This window comes from Antennarius striatus, chromosome 17, assembly GCF_040054535.1.
Source record: "Antennarius striatus isolate MH-2024 chromosome 17, ASM4005453v1, whole genome shotgun sequence".
NCBI classification, from domain to species: Eukaryota; Metazoa; Chordata; class Actinopteri; order Lophiiformes; family Antennariidae; genus Antennarius; species Antennarius striatus.
This window is the reverse complement of record NC_090792.1, coordinates 20508420-20535631: the sequence shown is the minus strand read 5'-3', so window position 1 is coordinate 20535631 and position 27212 is coordinate 20508420. Positions and strand designations below refer to the sequence as shown.

General features: G+C 48.4%; 1 protein-coding gene across 9 annotated transcripts; it reads right to left on the bottom strand.

Moving 5' to 3' along the window:
* Positions 1-1890: 1890 nt before the first annotated feature.
* On the bottom strand, positions 1891-26588 carry ppp2r5eb (protein phosphatase 2, regulatory subunit B', epsilon isoform b). Of its 9 annotated transcripts, none has more exons than XM_068338346.1 (14): positions 26020-26586; positions 20376-20539; positions 8770-8966; positions 6362-6463; positions 5657-5749; positions 5439-5569; positions 5287-5346; positions 4922-5030; positions 4778-4831; positions 4643-4693; positions 4451-4570; positions 4254-4381; positions 4072-4173; positions 1891-3995 (listed from the first exon to the last, which is right to left on the bottom strand). In XM_068338346.1, exons 1-14 carry the CDS (start codon positions 26046-26048, stop codon positions 3896-3898), a joined length of 1440 nt encoding a protein of 479 aa, XP_068194447.1. In that variant the 5' UTR covers positions 26049-26586; the 3' UTR covers positions 1891-3895. The 9 variants fall into 9 exon arrangements, with proteins under 9 accessions (XP_068194447.1, XP_068194446.1, XP_068194441.1 ...); XM_068338345.1 differs by lacking the exon at positions 26020-26586 and adding an exon at positions 23124-23176; XM_068338340.1 differs by having other exon boundaries at positions 4254-4570; positions 26020-26588.
* Positions 26589-27212: the final 624 nt, after the last annotated feature.

Sequence of the window (27212 nt, the reverse complement as noted above, 5' to 3'; positions counted from 1 at the left end):
AAGCTTTCATGAACCTTCATAAATAACGACTACGTTCCGCTGTGAGGCCCCCCCCTCGCTCAGAAACGAGTAAATATTCATGATCCCCAGGGGAGCGCCCCAAACCCTCCGGCGTTAATTTCCCACATGTGGAGAAGTAATAAGAGCAAAGCGAGTGGAGATCCTGGAGACGACCGATCACACATCGATCACGTCTGCTGCGGCGCCGCTCCCACATCCACACGTACACCAACGGGTTGAAGCCGCCTGATTGGTTGATTGGTTCTGAGCATCAACACCTTCTGAACAACGACCATCTATTAACGGTTCGTTTCTATGCCAACAGGATGGATTTTATCGCTCAAACCGACATGAAGACAGTCGAAGGCGTGGAGACGAGAAATGTGACCTCAGTGTTCGTCAATACCATCACCAGCCGATCAGTGATCAATAACCCGACGCTTCCTGTTGCGTTCACACCTGAGGAGCGTCTTCGACCTGACAGGTCGTCCCTCGGCCCGGTGCGTTCGCTGGTGGTAAATATTAATGTGTGGCATCCTCTGGGGGTTCCCGACACGCTAGGCTCCACCTCCTGCTTTCCCAGAGTTCTGTTGGAGCGTCTGCTTCTCCGGAACCTTTAGAGGGATTAACTACCTGGACAGGAACGCAGGAACCACAGGAAGTGATGAAGACACCTTCAAGACGAGCACCAGGGAAAAGTGGACAAGAACAAACAGAGGAGGACTAAACACACGCGTGTTCCTCAGGTATTCATGCTAAGCTAGGCTAACCAGGTGTTCGTCACGTTGATGAATTCCGACAGGAAACTGGCGGGGAAGAGAAAGGAAGTGAGGACAACCTTCCAGGAAGTAGTCTAAGCCAGAAGGCGGGACTAAAAGGTATTTGAAGAAACACTTCCTGCATGAATTGCCAGGGATTGACAGGCTCCACCCACCCTGACCCCACCTTGACCCCACCATGATCCCAGGCTGGGCGGCTGAAGCTGGTTCCAGTTGGAGGACAGGTGAATCAGTTAAACGGAACCCAACCTGAGCTTCAAACAGTTTGGATAAACTTAATTTTACTGCTTTAAGCAGACATCCACCTTCCCCCTGCACCGCGAACTTCACTTCAGGGTCGTCTCTGATCTTCTATCTGCTGCTGCCCTCTGTGGGCTGAACGGGGTAGTTCACCCACTCATTCTGGGATGGAGGGGTTTATTTTCCTTCAGGATTTAACGGCAGAAAAAAAAGTTCATCTAAGATCAAATGACGTCACAGATCCCGCAGCTTCCGTTTAACGCGAGTGAAACTTTTCTGATTAGAATTAAGCTTCAGGAGTCAGCAGTACTCCCCCCCCTGCAGTAACACTCACCTGCAGCTCCGGTCGGGTTCTGCCCCCCCCCCCATCGTTTGAATAATTCGCTCCAGTGACAGAACACGTGCTTAATTTCCGGTCCCCCCAGCTGGTCCCATCAACGCACCTGTGTGACGCCATTCCCCTCTTGCTCTCTGATTGGTCAGAACTGAAGCATCACACGTGTCTGCTCTCAGGTGCAAACAGGAAGTAATAAAAATAAAGTGTTCATTAAATAACTTCACACACTTTCATAAAGTCAACAAATTCATGGATGTGTGTGTGTGTGTGTGTGTGTGTTATTTTAAGAAATAAAGTTTTGAAGTCAGACAAACAGGAGAAATGAACCAATGAGAAGACAGACAGACAGGAAGTGATCAAATTAATTCATTACAGACTAACAAATTAGTTTTTACGTTTGTTGACTAAAAATAAATATTAAAAATAAATATTAGTGAAACACACACACACACACACACACACACACACACACACACACACACACACACACACACACACACACAACCCGTTTTAAAAACAAAACAATGCAGGATCTGGGCTTTATCACAAAACAGGTTTAATTTAATATCTCTTTATTTTTTTAAAATAATTAAACATTTGTATTTCTCCCCTTTTTCCATCTTTTTTTTTCTTTCAGTTTTTATATCATATGATTTCTGGGCCGCTCTAATGCACACATTAATTCTGAGGGAGGAGGAGAGGGGGGGTCGCTGTCATGCCCCCGCCCCCCCCAACCTCCAACTCCCTACCCTCACCCCCTCCCCCCAACTAAATAAAATATCCAATGGTCAAAAGAAACTTCATCAAAATATCCAAAATGAGATTAAAAACCAAGAGGGAGGAGACAGAAAAGAAAAGCAGCCTAAGGGGGCGGGGCCAGGGCGGGATGGGGGCGGAGCCACTATTATAAATACTAGGGAGTCTTGTTCCATAATACCTCTTTATATACTGGATACTCCTCCACAGTTCCTAAGCAAAACAAAGGCTAGATTACTACAAGATACAAGATTATCAGTGTACTGCATTCATAATGTACAGGGGGGGTCGAAATCCTGTGAGGTCATCGCGGCGCCCCCTGCTGGGCGGAGGACCAGGGGGCGGGGCGGCAGCATTTTTTATTGGTGCTCCTCTGAAGAAAAGACGGTTTTAAATGAGTTTGATGCCCGTGATGGCCGATGGATACCAGTACCAGACTGATACCGGGGGGGAGGGGCCTTTCTTCACAACAGGAAGTGATGTCAGCAGGAGGAGACGTGATGTAGCAGGAGGCGGAGGTTGACTCGAGTGCGTTTACCTGCGGCGTGTTCCAGATTCACTGGTGTCTTCGGGTTTTTTAAATTTTTATTTTAGAAAGCGAATCACCCTCAAACAGGAAGTGAGGTCATCAAACAGGAAGTCAGGCTCGCTCAGGCCTGGAGTTGGGTTTTAGGGGGGGAAACGGTGTTCCAAGATGATCATGAAGGCAAAATGAGGGCCTTTTTTTGCCCACTCAGCGCTCCACCTGCAGGCCCCGCCCTCTACAGGAAGTTCCTGTCAGGCAGGAAGCAGGCGGGGGCACGCTGTCGCCGTGTGTGTGCGTCAGTGTATTTATTTTAATGTTCACTGAATGACTTCAGCTTCAGCTCAGCTTCAGGTGAACGGCTGATTGTTGTCATTCCCAGTTCGGCCATTAGATGGCACCACATGGAAGCTGCAGCTCAGATCCTCACACCCCCCAAAAACACAAAAATTTAGCATGAAAATCGCTAACGGCGCTAACAGGAGCCCACCTGTTTCAGCTGGTGGGCTTTTATTCTGAAGGAGCCACAGGAAACGGCGTTCATTAGACGTGTTTCTGGAGGGAATTCAGTGATTTAAAGTTGACATCAGCTTAAAAATAAATCCACTGAGCATGGAGCGTTTTCCTGTTCCCGTCTGGCTCCTCCCATCTGCATAGGTGGGTGGAGCCAGACAGGACAGGGGGAGGGGCTACAGAGGGGGCAAACATGAGAGATGGAGGCAGTGAAAGAGGAGAACCATGTAAATCAGACGTCCCCCGATGAAGAGGAGCGGGATGAAGAGTTCGATCGATCGGATTCTCTGTGTCGGTTTCATTTCCCAGAGTTCATTTCTTTGTCCTACGGTCCAACGTGTTTTTTGTTTTCTTTCCGATTCCCCTCCCACACAAGTCATTTTCTCATTTTCTATTTTTTTCGTTGTTTTTTTAAATTTTTTTTTATTATTATTATTGTTTTGTTTCTGTTTGCAATAATATCAGTTTAGGGAAAAAAAAGAAAAAAAAGAAAAAATAATTATTTACAGTGCTGTTGAAATAATGAAACAGACGTGATGAATCTACTGTAAAGGAAGTCGCACAAAAACACAGGAGAGAAACAGAAGAAGAAACGAGCAGGACGCCGGCGGATGCTCGGCGGCGCTCCGGCGGCCTGAATCGGGGGGGTTTCTTAGAGCTCTGGGGCAGACATGGCTGATGGGAGGGGGGTCAGGGGTCACAGGGAGAGGAGGGGGAGGGGCTTAGGGGAGCACGGCGCTGTCTTCGTTAAGTCGGGATGATCCCGTCGCTCCTAAGGCCCCGCTTCAGCTCCAAGTCCTCCAGCTTCTTCCACAGCTCCTCCCGCTCCTTCTCCTTCTTCTTCTCGCTGAAACGAGAGGAAACGCGGCTCACAAACTCCGCCCACCTGGATGAGTCGTGTGGAGGGGGGCGGGGCTACTCACCGCTGGCGGTCCGACTTGTAGGTGGCCGTGAGCTCGTCGAATAAGGTACTGTTCATCTCCATGAAGGCCTTCAGGACGTTGTAGACCAGCGCCACAATAGCCCTGTGAGGGGGGGGGGGGCAGAGAGGTCAGGGGTCACGAGCAAACACGTGACCCCAGCGACCCTGAAAACGCTGACTCACGGGTTCCAGTGCTCTTTGGAGATGCGGTACAGGCTGGCGAACATGATGGGCAGGATGACGTTGGAGTTCTCCTCGATCAGACTCATGATGTACTCGTTGTTCCAGTAGTAGAGCGCCCGCTCCGCCACCTGGGGGGGGAGCAGGTCAGAGGACGCCGGCCCTTTAAGGAAGCCCGAAAGAAAGGGGCGGGGACTCACCTGGAAGTGGGGGCTGGACACGCATCTGGAGATCTGCTTGAACAGCGGCTCCTGGATCTTCACAAACTGCGTGGGTTCGATGACGTCCAGGATCTCCTCCAGCTCCCCCAGGAACATCACCTGAGGGGGGGACACACGCGTGTTAGAGGGGGACCAGAGACACACGCGTGTTCACGTGACAGTAAGCCCCACCTCCTTCTGACTGCAGGTCTTGGGCCAGAACTTCAGTAACCCCCTGATGACCTGAGGAGGAGGAGGAGCCAATCAGATCACAGCTTCATCGCTAACAGCTAACAGCTAACAGCTGCTGGTTCCACAGAGACTCACCGGTTCTGTTAGTGTGGGGTCTTTCTCTAGGAACTGTACAATACAATACGCCAACTGGGGGGGGCAGACAGAGTTAGAACCCTCAGGGTGACGTTCACACGGGATTCAAACCCACAACCCTAAAGCCACAGGAGGCCTTCTCACCTGTGCGTGGAAGAGGGACAGACTCCTGACGGTGTGGAGGGGGATTAACACTTTGACCAGAAACTGTTTGTGCTCCGCCTTCAGCGGCAGAGCGAAGCCATTGATTATACTGGAGAGAGAGGGGGGGGGGGGGGTTAGACATAAAGTAGTCCCTCCACACAAGTTATTAAGATACGAGTCGTGTTTCAGGAAACCACCACAGGCGGATGGATACATCAGTGAGACCGGATCTAGTTCTTTACACGTGTTGGCGGATGGATACGACATGAGACCGGACCTCGTGTGTGTGGTGTGGTGTGTGACACACAGGGGTGTGTTTCTGCGGTGCGTTCAGGTGCGGTCGGGCGTGGGACGCCTCCACCTACCTCCCCAGGATCTCCAGCAGCTCGGCCACCCCGTTGAAGTGCTCCGTCTCATAAACAAAACTGCGGGACAGACGGAGACCAATCAGCTTAAAACTCTCCAGACGGGGTGGGTCATGTGACGACGATTAGCTGCGGTGAACCCGATCACTCACCGTAGAAAAATATTATTGATCTGTTTTCGTATAAAAGCCCTCAGTCCCAGGAATTTGCCGTAGATTCTATGCAAGACTGTCTTCAAGTAGTCCCTCTCCCGAGGATCCTCGCTGTCGAACAACTCCAGGAGCTGGAGGGGAGGAAGCAGAAGGGAATGATGGGAAAACCCGTGAGCAGCAGCAGCAGGAGGAAACCAGAGTGGGGGGGGGGGACGCACCTGTAGGACAAACTTCTGGTCTATGTACTTTTTGGCAATGCTGGGCTGGAATTCTTGACTCTCCAGGAACCGGATGAAGAACTCGTAAACCAGCTGGAGATGAGGAGGAGGAGGAGGAGGAGGAGGAGGAGGAGGAGGAGGACACGTTAAACCAATCAGGAATAAGACATTGGATTTGGTTCTGCTGTGTAGCACAGAGCGATCCATGCTAACGGCTAGCCCGGTTAGCTGCTGAGAAACGTGAAGGAGAAGTCTGACTCCGGTGTGAAACGCCAGCTGTAAGCTAACCCCAGAAACACCAGGGACGGCAGGGGACTAAGTGGAACAGCAAAAGGGTCAAAGGTCACCAGGGGTACGATGTAGCTAGGGTAACAGAAGGGGTGTGGCTAATGAAGGGCGAAAAAAAAGAAAGGTTTTACCAGGAAGCTTCTCCTGGAGATTAGCATCTCATTTCTAAAGGAGTCCTGGGGGGGCAGAGAAGGGGAGGGGGCAGTGAGAGACCACAGCCTAGTGCTAGACCCGCCCCCAAAGCAGAGCCAGGCCCCGCCCAACCACTACAACCCAATGGCATCACGGGTGCTGATGACATCATCAACACTACAGCTTAGCAGCTAGCTTAGCACGAACACCCAAGCAAGCTATCGCTTAGCGTGGGCGGGTCTAGCTGGCGTCCCGATGGAAGCCCCGCCCCCCCGGCGGTCTCACCTGTAGGTGTGGCCAGGAGGCCTCGAGCGTGGGCTCGTCTTCCTCGGGGTCGAACTCGTTGCTGTCGCTGGGCGGAAGGGTCCGGAATATGTTGTGAGACACCTGGGAGGGAAGAGAAGGAAGCATGGATCCCAGACAGCAGCAAGGCATTGTGGGTACGAACGCCGTCATCTAACCATTACGGAACACAGATTAACAGCGTTCTGGTTTGTGTGTGTCCGTGAGACCTGAGCTTTAAACACACGTGTGATTCACCTGTGTAGTTCACCTGTGTGAGTCACCTGTGTGGTTCACCTGTGTGATTCACCTGTGTGATTCACCTGTGTAGTTCACCTGTGTGATTCACCTGTGTGATTCACCTGTGTAGTTCACCTGTGTGGTTCACCTGTGTAGTTCACCTGTGTGATTCACCTGTGTGATTCACCTGTGTAGTTCACCTGTGTGATTCACCTGTGTGATTCACCTGTGTGATTCACCTGTGTAGTTCACCTGTGTGATTCACCTGTGTGATTCACCTGTGTGATTCACCTGTGTGATTCACCTGTGTGATTCACCTGTGTAGTTCACCTGTGTGATTCACCTGTGTGATTCACCTGTGTAGTTCACCTGTGTGATTCACCTGTGTGATTCACCTGTGTGATTCACCTGTGTAGTTCACCTGTGTGATTCACCTGTGTGATTCACCTGTGTGATTCACCTGTGTGATTCACCTGTGTGATTCACCTGTGTAGTTCACCTGTGTGATTCACCTGTGTGATTCACCTGTGTAGTTCACCTGTGTGATTCACCTGTGTGATTCACCTGTGTGATTCACCTGTGTGATTCACCTGTGTAGTTCACCTGTGTGATTCACCTGTGTGATTCACCTGTGTAGTTCACCTGTGTGATTCACCTGTGTGATTCACCTGTGTGATTCACCTGTGTGATTCACCTGTGTAGTTCACCTGTGTGATTCACCTGTGTGATTCACCTGTGTAGTTCACCTGTGTGATTCACCTGTGTGATTCACCTGTGTAGTTCACCTGTGTGATTCACCTGTGTGATTCACCTGTGTGATTCACCTGTGTGATTCACCTGTGTAGTTCACCTGTGTGATTCACCTGTGTGATTCACCTGTGTGATTCACCTGTGTGACTCACCTGTGTGATTCACCTGTGTGATTCACCTGTGTGACTCACCTGTGTGATTCTGACTGATTAAAATCGACCAATCAGCAACAGGTGTGCTGGTTCTAAGCTGCAGTGACAGAGGAGTTAGTTCGACCCCCCAGAGAACAAAAAGAGTCCTGTTGGGGTTGTCTGTCTGTTAGAACGCTTTGGAACGTCTGCTGGTGGGATTAAGAGATAGACTAATAAAGGGTGATTGATTGATTGATTGATTGATTATCACCATGCCTCCAAAAAGATGCAAAAGTGGGAGAAAAATAAGTGACAATGAATGATTTCTTACATAAAACATAAAAAACAAACGCCAAAGAAGAAAAAGAGACAGATATTACTACAGGTATTACTACAGATACTGTAATATCTGTAGTAATATCTAATATCTGTAGTAGATAAAGTATCTATCTATCTATCTATCTACTACAGATATTAGATATTACTACAGATATTACAGATGTTACTACAGGTGTTACTACAGGTGTTACTACAGATACTACTACAGATACTACTACAGATGTCACTACAGATGTTACTACATATGTCACTACAGATACTACTACAGATACTACTACAGATACTACTACAGGTGTTACTACAGGTGTTACTACAGGTGTTACTACAGGTGTTACTACAGATATTACTACACGTATCACTACAGATGTTACTACAGATACTACTACAGATATTACTACAGATACTACTACAGATATTACTCCAGATGTTACTACAGATATTACTATAGATATTACTACAGATATTACAATAGATATTACTACAGATATTACAGATATTACTACAGATATTACTAAATGTGTGTGAAGGTTCTTGGTTCAGTGTCCACAGGAGAAAATATGAATTAAAGGAAAGAAAACTATTGAGTGAAAAGCAAAAGTGAAAAAACAACTATTACATCTTTATGTATTTATAAAATTGTTTATTTGTTAATGACTACCAGGCTTTAACATTTTTATAAAACTAATATATAACTTTACCCTTTTTTTTACTCAGTTATAATTTTATTAATTGAAACATTAAAATTAACAGTTTATTTTGTTTTTATATCGTATTATAAGCTAAACGCTTCTATCACATATTCTGTTATTATTATGGGATGCATAAACATCATGTTGGGATGCACACATTTATTGAAGTGCATCCCAGGATGCGCTGCTTTCTGGAGGTAACATGAACTCTGGTTAATGTGACGACCGTGCCCCGGTAGCCCCCGGCGGCCCCGCCCCTCACCATCTTGACCACCTCGGGGTAGGCCTGCTCCGTCAGGTAGCCCCGGCTGACGGTCACGTAGTCCACCAGCTCGTTGAGCGTGGAGCGCTTGTACTCCTTCATCTTCAGGTCCGACAGCGTGTCCATGAAGTCAAAGACGGTGCAGCACTGCTGCAGCTTCTTCAGGAACAGCTCCGGCTGCTCCGGCGCCGGCACGTCTGGGGGGGGGGGGGCAAAACAAACGCACCGTCAGGCAGCGGGAACAGCCACACACACATACAAGAGCTGCGATTGGGTTATAAACTGTCAATGAAAGAGGAACTTTTTAAACGCTACACCAGGAAATGGTTTGTCTTTGTCTGTCTCAGTGTTTGACCTTTGACCCTGAGGAATTTTAATCTGAAGTCTGAACTTTCTATAAATATAAATAGAGACATGCATTAATGAAACCTCTGGACTGCAGGACATCTATGTTGTTCCACCTACATCAGGGCTCGTCCTGTGATTTTAAATATTCAGTTTGAGTAAAAACATCAGAAAAACTGACATTCAAGCTGCAGTTTGTTCAGAACACACACCAACGTCAGACCGTGTGTGTGTCTGTGTGTGTGTGAACGCATTATGTAAGTGTGTGTAATGTATATACACCAGAGGTCGGCTATATAGACTCTTAAAATAGGACCGCTGGTGCACAGCGCCAGCAGCACAATGGTACCGCTACAGAGTGTGTGTGTGTGTGTGTGTGTGTGTGTGTGTGTATGCGTGTGGGCCTGGTTTGATTCGTCACGCACACACACACAACCTGACAGTCAAACACACGGCGGTATGCTCAGGAGGCGGAGCTACGTCTTGCTGGCGTGATTCGATCACGTTGAAAGATTCTGTCTCTGGTGAAGCGTCAGAAAAAATACCATCAGTGTAAAGCATCAGGAGAGAGGTGCATGCTGGGAAGACACGAAGACACACAGACACACTTAACGTACAGTTGCCATGGTGACTCTTACATTTACTCCAGTGTACGTATGGAAATCTGAAGGCCAGTGCAGACATTCATCTGTAGTCTAGTCAGTATAACACACTAGGGTACAACACACACACATACACACACACACACACACACACACACACACACACACACACACACACACTACACCATAGAGTACAACACACACACTACATCGTAGAGTACAACACACACTACACCATAGAGTACAACACACACACACACTACACCGTAGAGTACAACACACACACACTACACCATAGAGTACAACACACACTACATCGTAGAGTACAACACACACACACACACACACACACACTATACCATAGAGTACAACACACACACACTGCACCATAGAGTACAACACACACACACACACACACACACACACACACACACACACACACACACACACACACACACACTATACCATAGAGTACAACACACACACACACACACACACACACACACACACACACACACACACACACACACACACACACACACACACACACACACACACTATACCATAGAGTACAACACACACACTGTAACACAAAAAACAAAATTCCACCATAGAGTGACAATTTATTTCTTTTTTTACAGTAATCTAGATGTTTCTGAACCCCCCCCATCCTGATATTAAACCACCTTCTATCTGTACTACCTTTAAAACACTTTAGACTGTTTAAAGCACTTTGAGTCTCACAGAAGTCTGACACCCTCGGAACGCAGCGCACTTCCTGATGCTGTAAGCCAATAGAATGCGAGTATGGTATCACGTGACTGCCTACTAATAATCAGCGACATAGTGAAGGAATACTGTGTTCTGTTATTACTGTTGGGATGGACAAGTGTTTCTTGAAGTGCATCCCAGGGATGCAACACTTTCTGGAGGTAAGATGAACAACTGGTATACAGTAGTATAGAGTAGTGTATAGTGGTATATGGTAGTATAGAGTAGTGTATAGTGGTATATGGTAGTATAGAGTTGTGTATAGTGGTATATGGTAGTATAGAGTAGTGTATAGTGGTATATGGTAGTATAGAGTAGTCTATAGTGGTATATGGTAGTATAGAGTAGTCTATAGTGGTATATGGTAGTATAGAGTAGTCTATAGTGGTATATGGTAGTATAGAGTAGTGTATAGTGGTATATGGTAGTATACAGTAGTGTATAGTGGTATATGGTAGTATACAGTAGTGTATAGTGGTATATGGTAGTATACAGTAGTGTATAGTGGTATGTGGTAGTATACAGTAGTGTATAGTGGTATACACTAGTACACAGGACTAGGGGTCTGCTGGTGGTTCTGGGTTCAGGTCTCTGGATCCTGCAGCTCCTCTAGCCTCATGTGAACAACCTGACAGGAAACTATTAATAGAGCAGTAATCAGACAGGAAACAGTAATCCACTGAAGAGCTGGTGGGGGGCGGGGGGTGTTTCTGGAGTCTGAACCAGGAGACGTCTCCCGGCTCTCCAACATTCTGATGTACAACAGATGAACCAGCAGTGAATGAACCCGGTTCTGTTTCCACGGAGGATAAGAGACGTCCAGAAGACGACCACAGACATTAAATAAATACACACCTCCACGACCCCACCACCACCACCGCTACCAACAGGTGCTCTTGTTGGAGACTCGGACTCAAACGCTTCAGTAACTGTTAGAACGGGCAAAGATTTTTGTGGACATCTTCAGCAGAGAACCTGAACTGTTCCTGAAGAGAAACTAAAAGACGTGTTGCCTTCAAGGACATCAGACAGCAGAGAATCCACTGTGTCAACGCCAAGACGTGTTCAAGAAATACCTGCAGGTACCGGTCTGTGGGTCTATCAGGTACCAGTCTCTGGGTCAATCAGGTACCGGTCTGTGGGTCTATCAGGTACCAGTCTCTGGGTCAATCAGGTACCAGTCTGTGGGTCAGTCAGGTACCGGTCTGTGGGTCAGTCAGGTACAGGTCTGTGGGTCAGTCAGGTACCAGTCTCTGGGTCAATCAGGTACCGGTCTGTGGGTCAGTCAGGTAGAGGTCTGTGGGTCTATCAGGTACCGGTCTGTGGGTCAGTCAGGTAGTGGTCTGTGGGTCAGTCAGGTACAGGTCTGTGGGTCTATCAGGTACCAGTCTCTGGGTCAATCAGGTACCGGTCTGTGGGTCAGTCAGGTAGAGGTCTGTGGGTCTATCAGGTACCGGTCTGTGGGTCAGTCAGGTAGAGGTCTGTGGGTCTATCAGGTACCGGTCTGTGGGTCAGTCAGGTAGAGGTCTGTGGGTCTATCAGGTACCAGTCTCTGGGTCTATCAGGTACCGGTCTGTGGGTCTATCAGGTACCGGTCTGTGGGTCAGTCTATCGGTCAGTCAGTGGATTCTCTCCTCCACATCTGTCATGAGTCTCTCTTGACGTTTGTGGCGATGTTTGCCTCGGTCACATGACTACCTTCTTAAAGAGTAGTCTAGAGACAGATTGAGATTAAGGGAGAGATTCCAGGTTAAAGGAACTTCTCTCCGCGGTCCTGATTGGTGGAAACGACGTGCTGCCTGATCTTCACTTCGCTCTGGTTTTCCTCCTCCTGGTTCTGGAACGGGTTCATCTGGACTCCCTCAGCAGAGAGACGCTGCTGCTGCTTAATTAATGATGGAAACAGCTTAAGGACTCACAGCAGGACAGACAGACAGACACCCGTCTTCCTCACATCAGTGGTGGCTGATGAGGTCTTAATGCTTATGTGCTTAACTTCCTGTGTGATGCTTTAAACACAGTCTTCCAGATCGCCACGGTTACGGACAATTCTGCTAGCCAAGCGTGACTCTGCAGCGCTTAAGGAGCCTAAAACCAGCTCACGTGTTTGTTTACAGCAAAGAACCTTCAAAAACCAGTGCAGAAAGAGTCCAAACCTGAAGACCTGCAGAGTCCAGAGACACGGACGCAGTAAAAAGAAGAACTACAGAAAGAAAAGAGTGTTCCAGGAAGCATCGACTACTAGAGCACCTTCAGACAACAGCCTCACCACTTCAGTGGGTTATCTAGTGTCCTGCAGACGTTCCACACATAGTTCCATGGGAAGCCTTCTAATAGTCAGTACAGATAGATCACTGTATACTGAAAAATGAACTTTCAGAGATCTCAGTGAGGCGTTCAGGTTCTCTATCAGGCAGATAGAGAACCTTCATCCTGATGAAGACTCCTCTGGACCGAGGCTCGTTCTGAAAACCAGAACTTTGGCCTTCAGTTTGTACGGCGGCTGAAATCCGAGCAAACCTTCACTGGACGTCTATTAAAAGACGAGTGAACTCCACGTATTCCTGGTGTGCAGAGACGATGAGTGTGTGTGTGTGTGTGTTTGTGTGTGTGAGGGTATGTGGGGGGGGGGGTTACGTTTTGTCTGATTTGACGTACGTTTAGTGACTCCAGCTTTACGTACGACTGTATGACAGGAAGTACCGCTGGTTCACTTCCTGTCTTTTAACACCGTTCTGAACATGGTGAAGGTGGTGAAAACACAAGTCAGAGAGGAAGGAATGGAAACATGTAAGACGACCAGGTGTCACACACACACACACACACACACACACACACACACACACACACACACAAGGAAGGGGAAAGCCCCGTCTCTCTAAAAGCAGTGTGTGTGTGACGGGTGAACTGCTCTTGAATTACGACAGCAGCTCCAACAGGTGGAACCGTTTCTAACGCGCCATCAGAGACGGAATCAGGAACGGCTGTCGTTCAGGTGTGAACGCCGAGGCTCAGGTGAGGCACCGAGGCTCAGGTGTGAACGCCGAAGCTCAGGTGTGAATGCCGAGGCTCAGGTGTGACACCGAGGCTCAGGTGTGAACGCCGACGCTCAGGTGTTACGCCGAGGCTCAGGTGAGGCATCGAGGCGCCGTGAGCGACCTTTGCTCTCCTCGCCGTCAACTAATTATTTACCCAGAGAAAGTCATTGCCTCTCAGCCGCGCCCGGAGCGATCAGTCAATCCATCGGCCGCGACACAAACGCCGCCGTTTCTCCACCTTCACACCGTTAACAACAGGAAGTGGATGAACGGACAGCTTGTGTGTTAGAGAAGCCAACGACACACACACCATACCTCACAACGCGTTTGGACGAGAAACAACGTCCACCAGAACACAAAGTGTGTGTGTGTGTGTGTGTGTGTGTGTGTGTGTGTGTCCGTCCTGCTGAGCGGAACAGTTTCCCAGCAGCCTTTGCTGTGGCCAGCGGGTTAAACATTACATAAAGGATTACAGCCGACCGTCACATCTGTTCCCTCTGGGTTTGAACCCAGATTGGTGGACGGGAACCACCGTGGGGGGGGGCCCGCGCGCTGGTCCACCGTTCCAACGTGACGGTCGGAGCGACACACCTGTAACCATGGCAACAGGGTCAAACAGTCAGAAGAAGTGCTGAGCTGGACTCACACACAGAACACGCGTGTTTCCGGCCATGCTCTCGGCTGCTGTCGATCATTAACGCACACGGGCATTCTGGGTAAACTTTGCTCGCTGCTGCTGCAGCCGGACACGCGACAGATGGCAGACCTGTGGCCCCCGTCGTTACGGTAACCAGCCACCAGACTACACGTCTGAGGCCAACGTCAGGACTCGTGAGAGGGAAGGTTCCAGGAAGCACGATCGCTACTTCCTGTTTCCTCACACAGCTGGACAGCCAATAGAAACAGATCAGAGGTTCCTGTCATTTTAATACACAGAAAAATAAGAGTTTCCCTGCATTATGAAATATTACCGTTCTTCTTTCAGAAAGGAGGGGGGGTTGCCAGTGTTTTAGGTACTTTTTTTTTTTTAATATAGTACAGAAAAAACGTCTCCGTCTCGTCTTCATCTCTTCTTCCTCATCGTGGGTCACGGGGGTTGCTACGGGCTAATAATATGATATTATATGTTTTATTCTGATTTATTGTACAGTAACATGATATTAAGTGTTTTTAACGGTTTACTAGTGATTTGATGATTCCAGTATTCGTGGCAGACAGACATGAAGTGGAGGAAAATGATGTACACTGTATTTTTATTTTTCCGAGGATTAAATAAAGTCTGGATCCCACCTGAACACAGAAATGGGATTAACTTGATGCTAACACTCCTCCTACACACACCGAACACTAAATGATCTCTTCTAAATGCGAGTTCAAGAAATAAACCTTATCTTTCTCCAGCTCATGAAGTTAAACACAAATACCCCCATCACCCCTCATCAATGTGTTTCTGTTGCTACTAGCAACCGATGCTACATCCCTGAGCTAAACTGAACCACGGTTCTACCGATCCGGACCGGACCGTTCCCTCTGGGCGGGCCGGCGGCGGTGCAGAGTCACACACAGCTGTAGGTGGTCGAAGCTCACGGAGGAGACGGTTCCTCAGGTTTGTCAGCATTTTGTCAGCGACAGGAAGACAAAGACTCTTTCACAATAAAACGACGAGCTGACCAACGCCTGCAGTCTCTATTTATCTTTCATTTTGTTCTGAGCCTCAGAAAGAAAAAAAGGTTACCACAAAACTGAAAGACTGAACTCCATTCCGTTCTGTTTCTGGAAATCACGTTTGGTTAGTCAACAAAATAAAAGCACAGAATAAAACATCCTGTCTGTGTGACGACGGCGCGTTCACTCGATACCGATCAGCTGTTCGCTGGGGGGCCGGTACAAAACGGTCCAACGCATTCGATGACAGGACGGGTTCGGGTTTCTGTTTCACAGACGTGAACACGTAACAACAGTTTAGAGAGTGTGTGTGTGTGTGTGTGTGTGTGTGTGTGTGTGTGTGGGCTGCGACCCCGACGTCTGACATCTGATTTCAATTCAGCGTAAAATAACAGAGATCGGTTCCAGTAAATAAAGACTCCTGTGAATGAATGATGTCACCTCATTGTTTTAACACTGAACCAGCTCCCATTGGTTTCTATCCACCTCGGGACACACACACACACACACACACACACATAACTCAGGGGTCATGGGTTCGAACCCCTGACAGCTGACGTGTCACGTCACACGTGTGGCGTCAGGAATGATCATGGGGGGCGGGGTCGCAGGACGACAACGGCGTTCACAACGCAGCCAGGTGAGCGAGGCGGGTCGCTAACATAGCAGGAATTCCTTTTGTCGCTCTTTCAGTCGCCGTCGCGCACCAGCAGAGGATCGGAACAATCACCTCTATTGTCATGAACCGGATTGGGGGGTGTTTGTGTCGTAAGTTTCCTACTTCCTGTAAGCGTGCAGAGGAGATAATAAATCCAAAAACAAAAATGTCCTCGCGTTAAAGGGAAGTACCTGGACTCGCAAAATCCATCAGAAATACCCAGGTTGAAGAAACTTTATCATTGTAGAGTCGAATATAATTCAAGTTAGGATTAAATCAAATCGGAATCAAAATCTTTAAGCGTGGAAAAAAAAGTGACCAGAAAATTTACTGCAACGAACTCAAACTGTCAAAATAAAAGAAGAAAAACGGTCCATTAAAGAGCAAAAAGTTTGTGTAGTGTTTCTGGATTTCAAGGGTTTTGTAAACAGTGACCGACGGACGTATAGGTCCATCAGCCGTCACACACCTGTGTGACAGAACTCTGCTCTGATTGGCTGCCTCAGACCGGAGTTAGAATGCAGTCGAGCCGCTGCTGAACTTTCTGTTCTCCTCTCAGCCAGAAAAAACACTCGTCTTCTGTTTCCATTCCAAGGCCACTTTAAGTCTACCTTTGCAGCTTGACACACACACACACACACACACACACACACACACACACACACACACACACACACACACACACACACACAACCACACACACACACTAGTAGCAGCGGCGGCCCTTGACAGCAGAAGCTAACATGAACACTTAGTGCTCTGATGCTAGCTGGTGAGCTAGCCCACCACACACACACACACACACACACACACACACACACACACACACACACACACACACACACACACACACACACACACACACTGGTGGACGCTGACACTCACAGAACCAGGTTTCCTCTCCCCGTCAGCCACCGACAGCAGAAAGCGGCGGTCATGAACGTCGCGGTGCGAGCCGATTGGAACGAACACGTGGACAAACGGCTGAACTCCGGGGACTGTTTGTAGCGAGTGGCGCTGGAAAAATGTAAAGAGACACCGCGTGGATCGGGTTTCTCCGGAGGGAAGGCCACGGAGGGGAGAGGAGAGGAGGCGGCATGTCGGTGGGCTGCACAGAGCAGGGGAGGCGAAGACGAACGGGGCCTTGAACGCATCGCAGCCACGAGAAAAGACGTGACGGCCTGCAGCCGGGACGGACAAAACAGTCCCCCCCATTGTGGCTGGAGGTGTGGGACAGGATGGGGGGAGGAGAACACCAGAGGGGGGAGTATAGGGCAGGAGAACACAGGCCACCGGAGGGGGGAGATACCAACGTCATAGTAACAAAGGAAGAACAGGAAGCCTGATGGGACACAGACGATGGAGGAACATGGATCTCTGTGTGCGTGAAGGTAACTAGACTCAGTCACTAGTTAATAACTAGTCAACCAATCAACAACTAGTTGACAGCAGCAGCAGCTACTCATCCCTCCAGGTTTTACCTCAGTAAAACAACAGCAAAGGGAACTGAACCCCTGTTCAGGAGTCAAGACTGTGGGGATTGACGCACCTCCCCGACACCCTAGGGGTCGAGATAGTGACGGATGATGAAGTATCACGGTTGTCATGGTGAATATGTGTGTAAAGTTTAGTAAAGCTCAAGCAAAGACCGAGATTTACTAAATCTTGATGTCCGCAAAAGACATTCTGATGACTTTCGCGGACAGAAAGACATTCCAACGACTTGATAGCCGTTTCTTCCTTTTTGTCGTAGTTGGCAGGAAGACGGCCTTTCTGTTGAGAGGGTTTCCTGGAAACGTCCAACTATTTGGTGTCCCTCTCTCGTCCCACACAGAACCATCGTAGAACCCAAATAGAGTTTGTTCTTCTTTGCAGTCACGTTTCAAGAGAAAAACTAAATATCTCAGAATAGCCATGACCGATTTTGAACGTGGATGCAGAACATTCCCAAATGGGTCTCGCCTCGGGGCGGCTGGAGAGACTGCCTGACAGTTAATAAAATACACCGACTAACACACATCTCCAAAGCCGTTACACAACGAGGAGACAAGAGGGAGGGAAAAGGGCCTGATGGGAGAAGACCACAACAGGCGGGCATTGTGTGGCGGTCAGGAATGTTACGCTGGTGTTGGGCTCTAACGACGTTACCGCTGGCGACCATGATGCCTGGCTGCATTCACTGACTCAATTTCACTGCTAGGTGGATAAAACCAAGACTTTTCATTTCAGCAACAGACATGTGGAAGAGACAAACTACCCACGCTCCTCTAGTTGGTTTGCTTGGACATATCCAGGTTACGGTTAGGTTAGGGCTGGGGTTAGGGTAAGGTTAGGGGTTAGGTTAAGTTAGGTTAGGATTGGAGTTGGGTTCTGAGTTAGGGTTGGAGTTAGGTTAGGGTTGGGTTTGGGGTTAGGTTAAGGCTAGGGTTAGAGGGGTTTGGGGTTTAGGATTGAGTTTGGGGCTAGGTTTTTAGGGTTATAGTTTGGTTTGGGGTTAGGGTTGAGTTGTGGGTTAGCCTTGGGGTTAGGGTTGGGTTTTAGGGGTTATGGTTGAGTTTGGGGTTAGAGTTGGGTTTTAGGGGTTAGGGTTGAGTTTGGGGTTAGAGTTGGGTTTTAGGGGTTAGGTTATGGTTGGGTTAGCGTGGAGTGGAGGGACACCCAGAGAACAAGGTACAGTGGTCGTCCAGTTGGTCGGATCCCGATCCAAATCCAGAGGGATGAACCAAACAACCTGCAACTCCTTAAGAAAGCATTTATTTCCTGTGGACACTTCTCTCATCATATCAACACTTTCATTCTCAAGAGGCTCAGCTAGAGGTCCTGAAATCTGTGTCCAGATTTACAAACTGGTTTATTTATTCTGTTTTTCTGGTTCAGTTTCAATAAATAGAAGTCCGTGAATTTGCAGAAGCGTCAGAGACGATGTTAGAAAAGCACCTCCTGAGGCGGCTGGGGGGGTTTAACGGTGGTCAGGAGCAGCAGCCTGCGATAGTACTGGGGCGGTGAGAATGTGTGGCGCCGTGTGATTGTGAAGCGAACGTGTGAAGCTGAAACAGGGAGGAATAAAGTGCAGTCATGAGAGGACGGCTAAAATAAACTTCCACAAGAAGGGAAAGAAAGAAGGGAACATTCTGTTTCACCGACTTGTTGCTGGACGCTCGACTGAAAGAACGATGCTTGCCTCGGTCACATGACTGCTTTCTTAAAGGGGTCCGCTCCCGCCGCTAACACAGAACACATTAGCGCTAAACTGACACTCCCAAGCTAGCAGAACCAACAAGACACAAGCGTTGGTGTGACGTTACGAGGACGCTGCTCATAAAGTTGATTCAGAAATGTTTGTGCCGTTGGTTTGTTGCCATGGTAACGTCAGGGTGATCCGTGCGTAACGTCCACAGGAGTAAACCCACCAGCCGGTTAAGCAGTGTGAATAATGAACGCGAACCCATCACTACAGACGGAGCGTTCTGTTTCTCCTCACATTTGGGTCGTGGTGTGATTCTCAATAAAAACCAACACTCCCAGCGCGTACGGCTAAAATAAACCAGTGGCCACCAACGGGGAGCGTGGACCAGAACGATGCTACGAGTAAATACAATTTTGTTTGGCTTTATATTGATCCAAACGTTCCAACGGCTCCAGAGACAACGGGAACGTCGTCCGCTGACGGAATATAAAACCCACGTTTAAAAATGACACAACCTGAGTGTAACGCAGACAGACGGCAGCTCTGACCTTCCCTGTCTGATCAGAGAGATGATCAACCTGTCTAAGCACGTAGCTGACACACACACACACACACACACACACACACACACACACACACACACACACACACACACACACACACACACGGGTATAGAAACAACGCAGCGCGACAACAAATCTATTCTCAGAATGAGCGCAGTATGAAAATGAATCCATCTCAAGTTGAGCGGCCTGTCGGATGCTGTTGGTTTCAGAGATGGACAGCAGTCAGACACCCAGGCTGTGGTGGAGACAGGACCGGACTACCAGACCAGGAGAGTAGATCAGACCAGACCATCAGACCAAACTAGACTAACCTAGACCAGACCAGACCAAACTAGACTAAACTAAACCAGACCCGACCAGAATGGGCTAAAGTAGATCAAACCAGACCAGACTAAACTAAACCAGGCCAGGCCACACTACACTAGACTGGACCAGACAAGACCAGACCAGACCAAACCAGACCAGACTAGACTAAATTAGACTAGACCAGACCAAATTCCTGCTTCTGGTCTGTATCTGTACCTCAAAGCTAGCTTCAGCGCTAACACCAGCATGGATGGTGGCGTGTTGTTGAGTGTGTAGCGTGTCAGAGAAACACCCGACACACAGGTCACCAGAGAACATGGATCAGTCAGGTCAGCAGCACCTTCAGGTTAGCTCCACTGAACTTCAGCCGCACAGACGGGATGGAAATGAAGCGCTCCCCTCTGTGCTGAGGCCACACACACACACACACACACACACACACACACACACACACACACACACACTTACCCTTGAGCAGGGGCAGGGGCGTGAGCTCGATGGGTTTGCCCTGAGAGCGGAACTGGGACGAACTCTGCGACCGCTTCTGTTTGGCCTTCCTGACAGACTTCCGTGAAAATCCGTCCACTTTGTCCACAGATGGAGACGTGGTGGCTGCCGAGGACATAGCCCTGCTGGGGAGAAGACACGGTGGGGGGGTTAGCAGGATCGCATTAGCCACGTTAGCAGTCGGTTCACAGGGGGTAAAATGATTAACCACAAAATTTATTTATGGATTTCTGAGGAGGAAAAATAAATTCATCTGAGCCACAGAGGGGGACGCCATCATGCCCCGCCCCTCTTACCTGCAGACCAACAAACACAACACACACACGACACACACAACCGTCCGCCGCCAGTGTCCAACCACAACAATGGAGCCACGGTGGGAGGAAGCTGGGGAAACGCTCGCCGCTGTGTGTTCGCTGCTGATTACGTCTAGAAAAACCTCCAACAAAGCGTCGCTAAGGCGGCGAGGGAGGCGGGAGGAGTCTCACGTTTCACCGCAAACTGACGCTCGACCACTTTATCAAACAAACCCGCGGGAAAACGTCAAAGAGACGGTTCGATTCCAGCAGGGGGGTCGTTGGAACGCTTCCTGAAGCCGTGACGTTCTTCAGGTTCCACACAGTTTGAGTGTTCATCACCTGGGCTAGCTGAAGATGAACACGACTGGTGCTAGCAAAGCTTCAAGTTCGCACCCCGACCTTGAAGGAAATGGCTTTCATAGCTATTCAGGAGGTTTCAGTGTAACATCCTGTTAACGTTAGCATTTTAGCTCAAAGTTCCAGAACCACCAAAACGACGCGGCGGCAGCGTGAAATGTTTTCACGTGGATCTCTGGCGTTCCACAGGGCGTCGGGTCGGGATTCTCTAACATGTGAGTCAGACATCCGACCGACTCAAAAAACATCAACACATTTGGATCTGTTTGGGGTGCGTCCCATTCTGAAGTGAAAAAAAAACATTTACATGCTCATCACAAACTTTAAAATAAATTTTAACACGTCGCTCAACGACTGATTCCAGACAAGGTTCCAGCGACAATCCACACGTCTGGAGGATCTACAGGTGAGAGACGGCGATGTCACCTGATCCAGGCCACACTGGGGGGCGGGGCTAGCGACCTCGGGACAAATGAACTCCAGCAAAACCCGATTACGTAAGAAGACGTGAATGAAACTCTGCAGGCGTGTGTGAGCTGCCTCTAATTCTCTTTCAAAGTCACACAGCGTACACACACACACACACACACACACACACACACACACACACCATCCAGAGGATGTGTCAGTGCTAGCTAGCTGCTGCGGTCTGAGGAGTGACGGACGGCGCTGCAGCGTCGCTCCATCCGTCCGTTGAAGACGGACGACGGCGTCGACGCGACGGGAAGTCGAACAGAGAGGAAACTGGGAAATGTTACGCAGCTTCATCTGGACCCTTGTGAAGCTCATCTTCACGTTTCATGACTCAGAACCACGACTGGGACGAATAAAAACCACCAATACAACATCATTCACACCATCACCTCATTAAAACAGATGAAACGAAGCTCAACGGGCCGGACACGAAGCGCTGCAGGAACCCGGGGTGATCCATCAACTTATTGATCAGTCGAAAGACTGAAACTCAACTTCCTACAATCCTTTAGCTCAAACACTGATTTATATTTTATTCTTTAATCCGCTGGATTTACTGCTTTGTGCTGATGTATTCTGTGCTATTTTCACACTTGACTTTGATTGATTAGTGGAAAAACTGGAACCAACTCTAACCCTGATCAATACAGGAAGCAGTAAATATGTCTAGAGAACAGAATCTAGATATTTACATCAGGTCCAGAACCCCACACAACCCATCAACATGGATCTGGTTCTGGGTCCAACCCACCCGGCTCTTTCCTCCACACTTTCCCAGCAGACGATTCAGGTGACATGTAAAGCCACCTGTGACTGGCAGCGTCTCCTCGTTACCACGACGACAAACACAAACGCCAATTTACCCACGAAGACAAAAACCTCGAATGCAACTGGAAGAATCTGCTGAAAAAAGTCCAAAAAACAGATTCAGGAACCGTTCTGGAGACGAGTCCAGTGGGCTGTGAGGTGGGGACGGACTACTTCCTGTAACCATATATGGTCGGTTTGGCACAAGCATAATAAAAACTGCAAAGCGACACCTCCACACCTGTTCCACGTCCCATGAGCCTCCAGACTGGACATCGAGGGCCGACACAGACGCAGACGCAGACGCTACTGACGCAGACAGCGCTAACGCAGTTGGCGCTGACGCAGACGGCGCTGATGCAGACGGCGCTGACGCAGACGCAGACGGCGCTGACGCAGACGGCGCTGACGCAGACGTGCTACCATTGTGATGACAGGAAGTTATTCCTGTGCTGGTGGCGAGTGACGGCGCTCGTTTAAAGAGTTTTATCCTGACAGACGGACGCAAATAGAAGTTATTTATGAGATTAACCAACGGAGGAGAAATTAACCAGGAACGATTCTGACAGATTAAAGGGTTCAGTCAGAAAACACTGACGTGCACACTTTCAATCCCTGAAAAGATTTCTCCTGACGGCCGCCGCTTCAAACCATCCCAAAAGCAACTTTCCGTTCCATCGGCTGCGTCGCCAACAGCAACTTCAAACACCTGACAACAGGTGTAGGTTTGGCCACCGGCGGTTAGGGTTAGGGTTGGGTTGGCGTCACTCACCTGTGCAAACGGGCACCAGAATCCCCATTTACCACCATCAGACCCCCCCCCCGTTCCCCCCTGAACACACGGCTAACGGTGAACACACGGCTAACGGTGAACACACGGATAACGGTGAACACTCTGTGGTCACAACAATCACAACAGCGACTCAGACGAAGGGCAGCAGAGCTGTAACATCCCTCTTATGTAAGAGACCAGGTGACATCTGAACGAGCTGGGGGGTGGGATTAAAGGAGGAGGGAGGGGGGAGGGAGGAGGTGGGAGGGGGGCACACGACGAACAGGGACGGCAACGGAAAGGGAGGAAGGTGAGGGAGGGGGCTGCTGTTTGACAGGAAGTCGACTAACAGTCAAAGGCATGAGCTGAAGGAACAGAACGAACACAAAACAAATGGGACACACACACACACACACACACACACACACACACACACACACACACACGGAGGCTTTCAAGGGACTAATCTGTGTTTAGATTTCAAACACTGCAGGATTCTTTCGTTGACTGAGGTAATAGTTTGTTTCTGGTCGTGTTTCTAGGGAAAGGATCTGGATTCAAACACCGATGTAAAACACAGACATTAATGCATGTTGTCCATTCATATTAGCAACTTTACTTTAAGTGTAAATAAAATTAAGTATTGATTTTGATTGCAGGAACCAGTGCATGTCTAAAACTTCTGGACTCACAAAGTTCATGAACGGTTGAAGTAATAAACTAATCAGTCCTGGATAATCTCAGTACATATATGCAATAAATCAATGTTCAAAAATCTGTGTTCACATGTGAGAGTTAGCAAAGATAAAGCAGCGTCCATTCATCGTGACTAAAGACAAATTGTAAAATATAAAAATCTATTAAAAATATTGATGAATTTATCTGACAACTTTTGTCCAGATTCACTGAAGAATTTCATAATCAGTCAGAAACTGGTGAAAAATACATCACAGTTTTCTAAATGCAAAGGTGATGTCTTCAAGGTTCTAAATCGAAAAAATATGTAATACTACAAATAAACAAACATTAAATGTACTGTGGTGAAAACATAGTTTATGGTGGCTCAAGAAAATACAGAATTAATCAGGTGTTCATCAAAACTGAAGGCAGGACGATTCTCTGTGAAACGTGAAGCCGACACGGATCATCGGGTTCGATTTAGAATTTTTAGAATCGCTATCGGTGTTTTTGTTTTGGTTGCTGTTGTTCAGCTGTGGATAAAATGATTTTCTGTGGCTGTGAACCAAAACCTGTTGCGACTAATCAGCATTAGAATCCAGAATTTCCTTCGGGGTCTTTTTTTATGTCATAAAATTCAACCTTATCTGAATTATTTGAGTGTGAAAAGTTACCCGGTGACTGAGGAGTAAAAACCATCACTTATGAGTTTAATCCCACATAACTCAGCTTCAGTTCCCTCCTAAACTGTACATTAGAGATTATTCTTTATTCTGGTTTTGATCCTAGTGGGGTACATGACTATTCGAATAATATTAGGAATGGGGCCCAGTGAGATAATTATTTATGAACCCAGAAACAAGCAGGTTTCAAGTTTAAATCAATTATGCAAGTTAAAATGGACGAACATTTTCACATCGATCTGTCAGAGTTACCGATCAATCAATATGATTGTTCTGATCGAACCCCTCCACCACCCACTCCTGGAGGTTCCTGTTGCCTTTATCCACTGAGTGCTGCAGTACAGCAGCAGGTCCAGTTGATGTGATGCATTCATGGTACAATTATGCTGTTCATGCAGTCATGAACGAATGAGCTCAGCAACTTTAAACACACCGGCGGCACACGGGGGCCGATAAGAGCCACTCCAGGGGCGTCATAAACACAGGAGACTTTGAATTGGGGGGGGGGGTTATCTCAGCTTCAGATCGACATTCAGAGAACTACAAGACAAACACACACACACACACACGCCCACTGGTATTTCAAATACCATCACCTGCACCGCATGATGCCACGCCTGTCCTCTGGCACGCTGCTGTTACACACACACACACACACACACACACACACACACACCTGAAGTGTGTGTGCAAGTTCAACAAAAAACATCCTTTTTTTTGCAAACTAAATAAATAAAAATGCACTCCATCACTCCTGATCCTTCATCTCAAACCCTCATCATCCTCCTGTCACTACAGTGTTATTGACTCCTCTCCAGCTGCACGCACACACACACACACACACACACACACACACACACACACACACACACACACACACACACACACACACACACACAATGCATAGAAGCAATAAACAACAAGTTCACATCAGATGATCACCTCACTTTGTACAGATATTCCCCAACTTAATCCACACCAGATTAACAGGACATTTTCCAAGTGCAAGGATTAAAAACATCAGTGTTTTCACAAGATAAAGGGAAAGATCCCAAAACCACCAGCAGATAAGAATCTTTTTTTTTTAAATCACACATGCAAGTGAGTTTATTTTGCAGGTTTAATAGAATAACAATCAGCATCAGATGCAGAATGAACCCATTAGCATCGTTAGCTCGGCCGTGTCGGGCCTAGCAGCAGCAGTGGCAGCTTGACAGCGCGATCCCCCCCCCGCTAACGTTAGCCACCTAGCATCGCTAGCCCCTGGAATAGTTAACACAAACAGCGTTAGCTGGTTAGCTAAACATAGATAGTTAACGTGGATCGAATTTAGCATCTTTACTTCACAAAACAGCATTCTTAAGCTAGCTGGCTAACGTTAGCGCGGCGGCTAATCGCGGGTTAGCTGAAGTCGGGCAGCAGCGTTAGCTCGCTAGCCGTCACCTAGCTAGCTCCCAGTGATCGTCACAAGTGAAGCACAAGGAAACAGTGGTGAACACAGTGAACTGGTGTGTGTGCTGGTGGAATAGCGTTACCTGGGCGGGCTCGGGCGATCACCCATCATCCCAGATGTAAATACGGGGGCAGTGCTAATGCTACTACCGCTATCTAGCGCTCAGACCGACAGACCCGCTCGGTGGGGGGAACACACCGTTCCGAGTCCCGACACGCTGCAGCCGCACCGAGTGGCCCTTTAGCTCTCCAGCGGTACTTTACCTGGATCCTCTGCGGTTCGCAACGGAGACGGCGGCGGGGGAGTTAGCCTACGTTCGGATATCTAGCGGGCTAACTGTTATGCTACCTCCAGCTCGGCGCAAACAGCCTTTCCAAAGCGGCGGCGGAGCAGCAGGAAAATTTGGCCTGAAACAGCCAAACCCACGAGTACCCTTTTCCTTCAAACGGAGTAATCCTCAAACTCCCATGAATAACACAACACGGCGTTAAAAAACGATTCGGTTCACGCAATTACATTCCCGTTACTGATTCGTCCCCAAAGCCCCGGGATCGAGGTGTTTTCCTCAGTTCGTTAATGATTCGGGGATGTTTCTTTTCACCCTATTGTCAACACTGCTGGGTTGAGACCATGGCACACATAACAGAGACGCACCCTAACCTGCTGGATGGGAGGGGAAGATCGACGTTTGAAGTTGATTGGCTGACGCTGAGCACGTCCGTCCTGCTGATTGGACGACGCGAAACGTCAATCACCGAGGAGGGAAATGAGGCACAGAATCCGAGGAGGGATCAGGAAAGAGATCGCGGTGAAAGCGACGCGGAGCCTCCGCCGCGCAGCGCGCTGGAATGAGGCTCAACCTGTCCGGGGCCCAGCCCTCCGCCTTCCCCCGGGCCCGGTTTGACCGAGGCTCCGGTGGGAGTTTCAGCCTGCGGGTGGAACGGAGGGTCGTTACCCCCCAAATAAAACCCTGACGCTAGAAGCAGACGTGCTAGCTGTTAGCATGAGGAGTTACATAACGAACACACGGCGCTGCTAGCGGGAGGATAATGCTAATGCTAAAGAGCGTTCCTGGGCGGGGGGGGGGCGGGTTCCCGCACTATTTTACGTCGTTTTTTTTGTTTTTTTTGCTGCAATTGTGTTTACTGAACAAAACCGGTTTGTGCGCCAGTAATAAATCAGTAGTAAAAGAGTTTCTGCGACAAAGTTACTGACTAGTTCAGGATAAACACTACATTAATGGCAAGTTGGAATCTCAATTAATTATACAGTAAA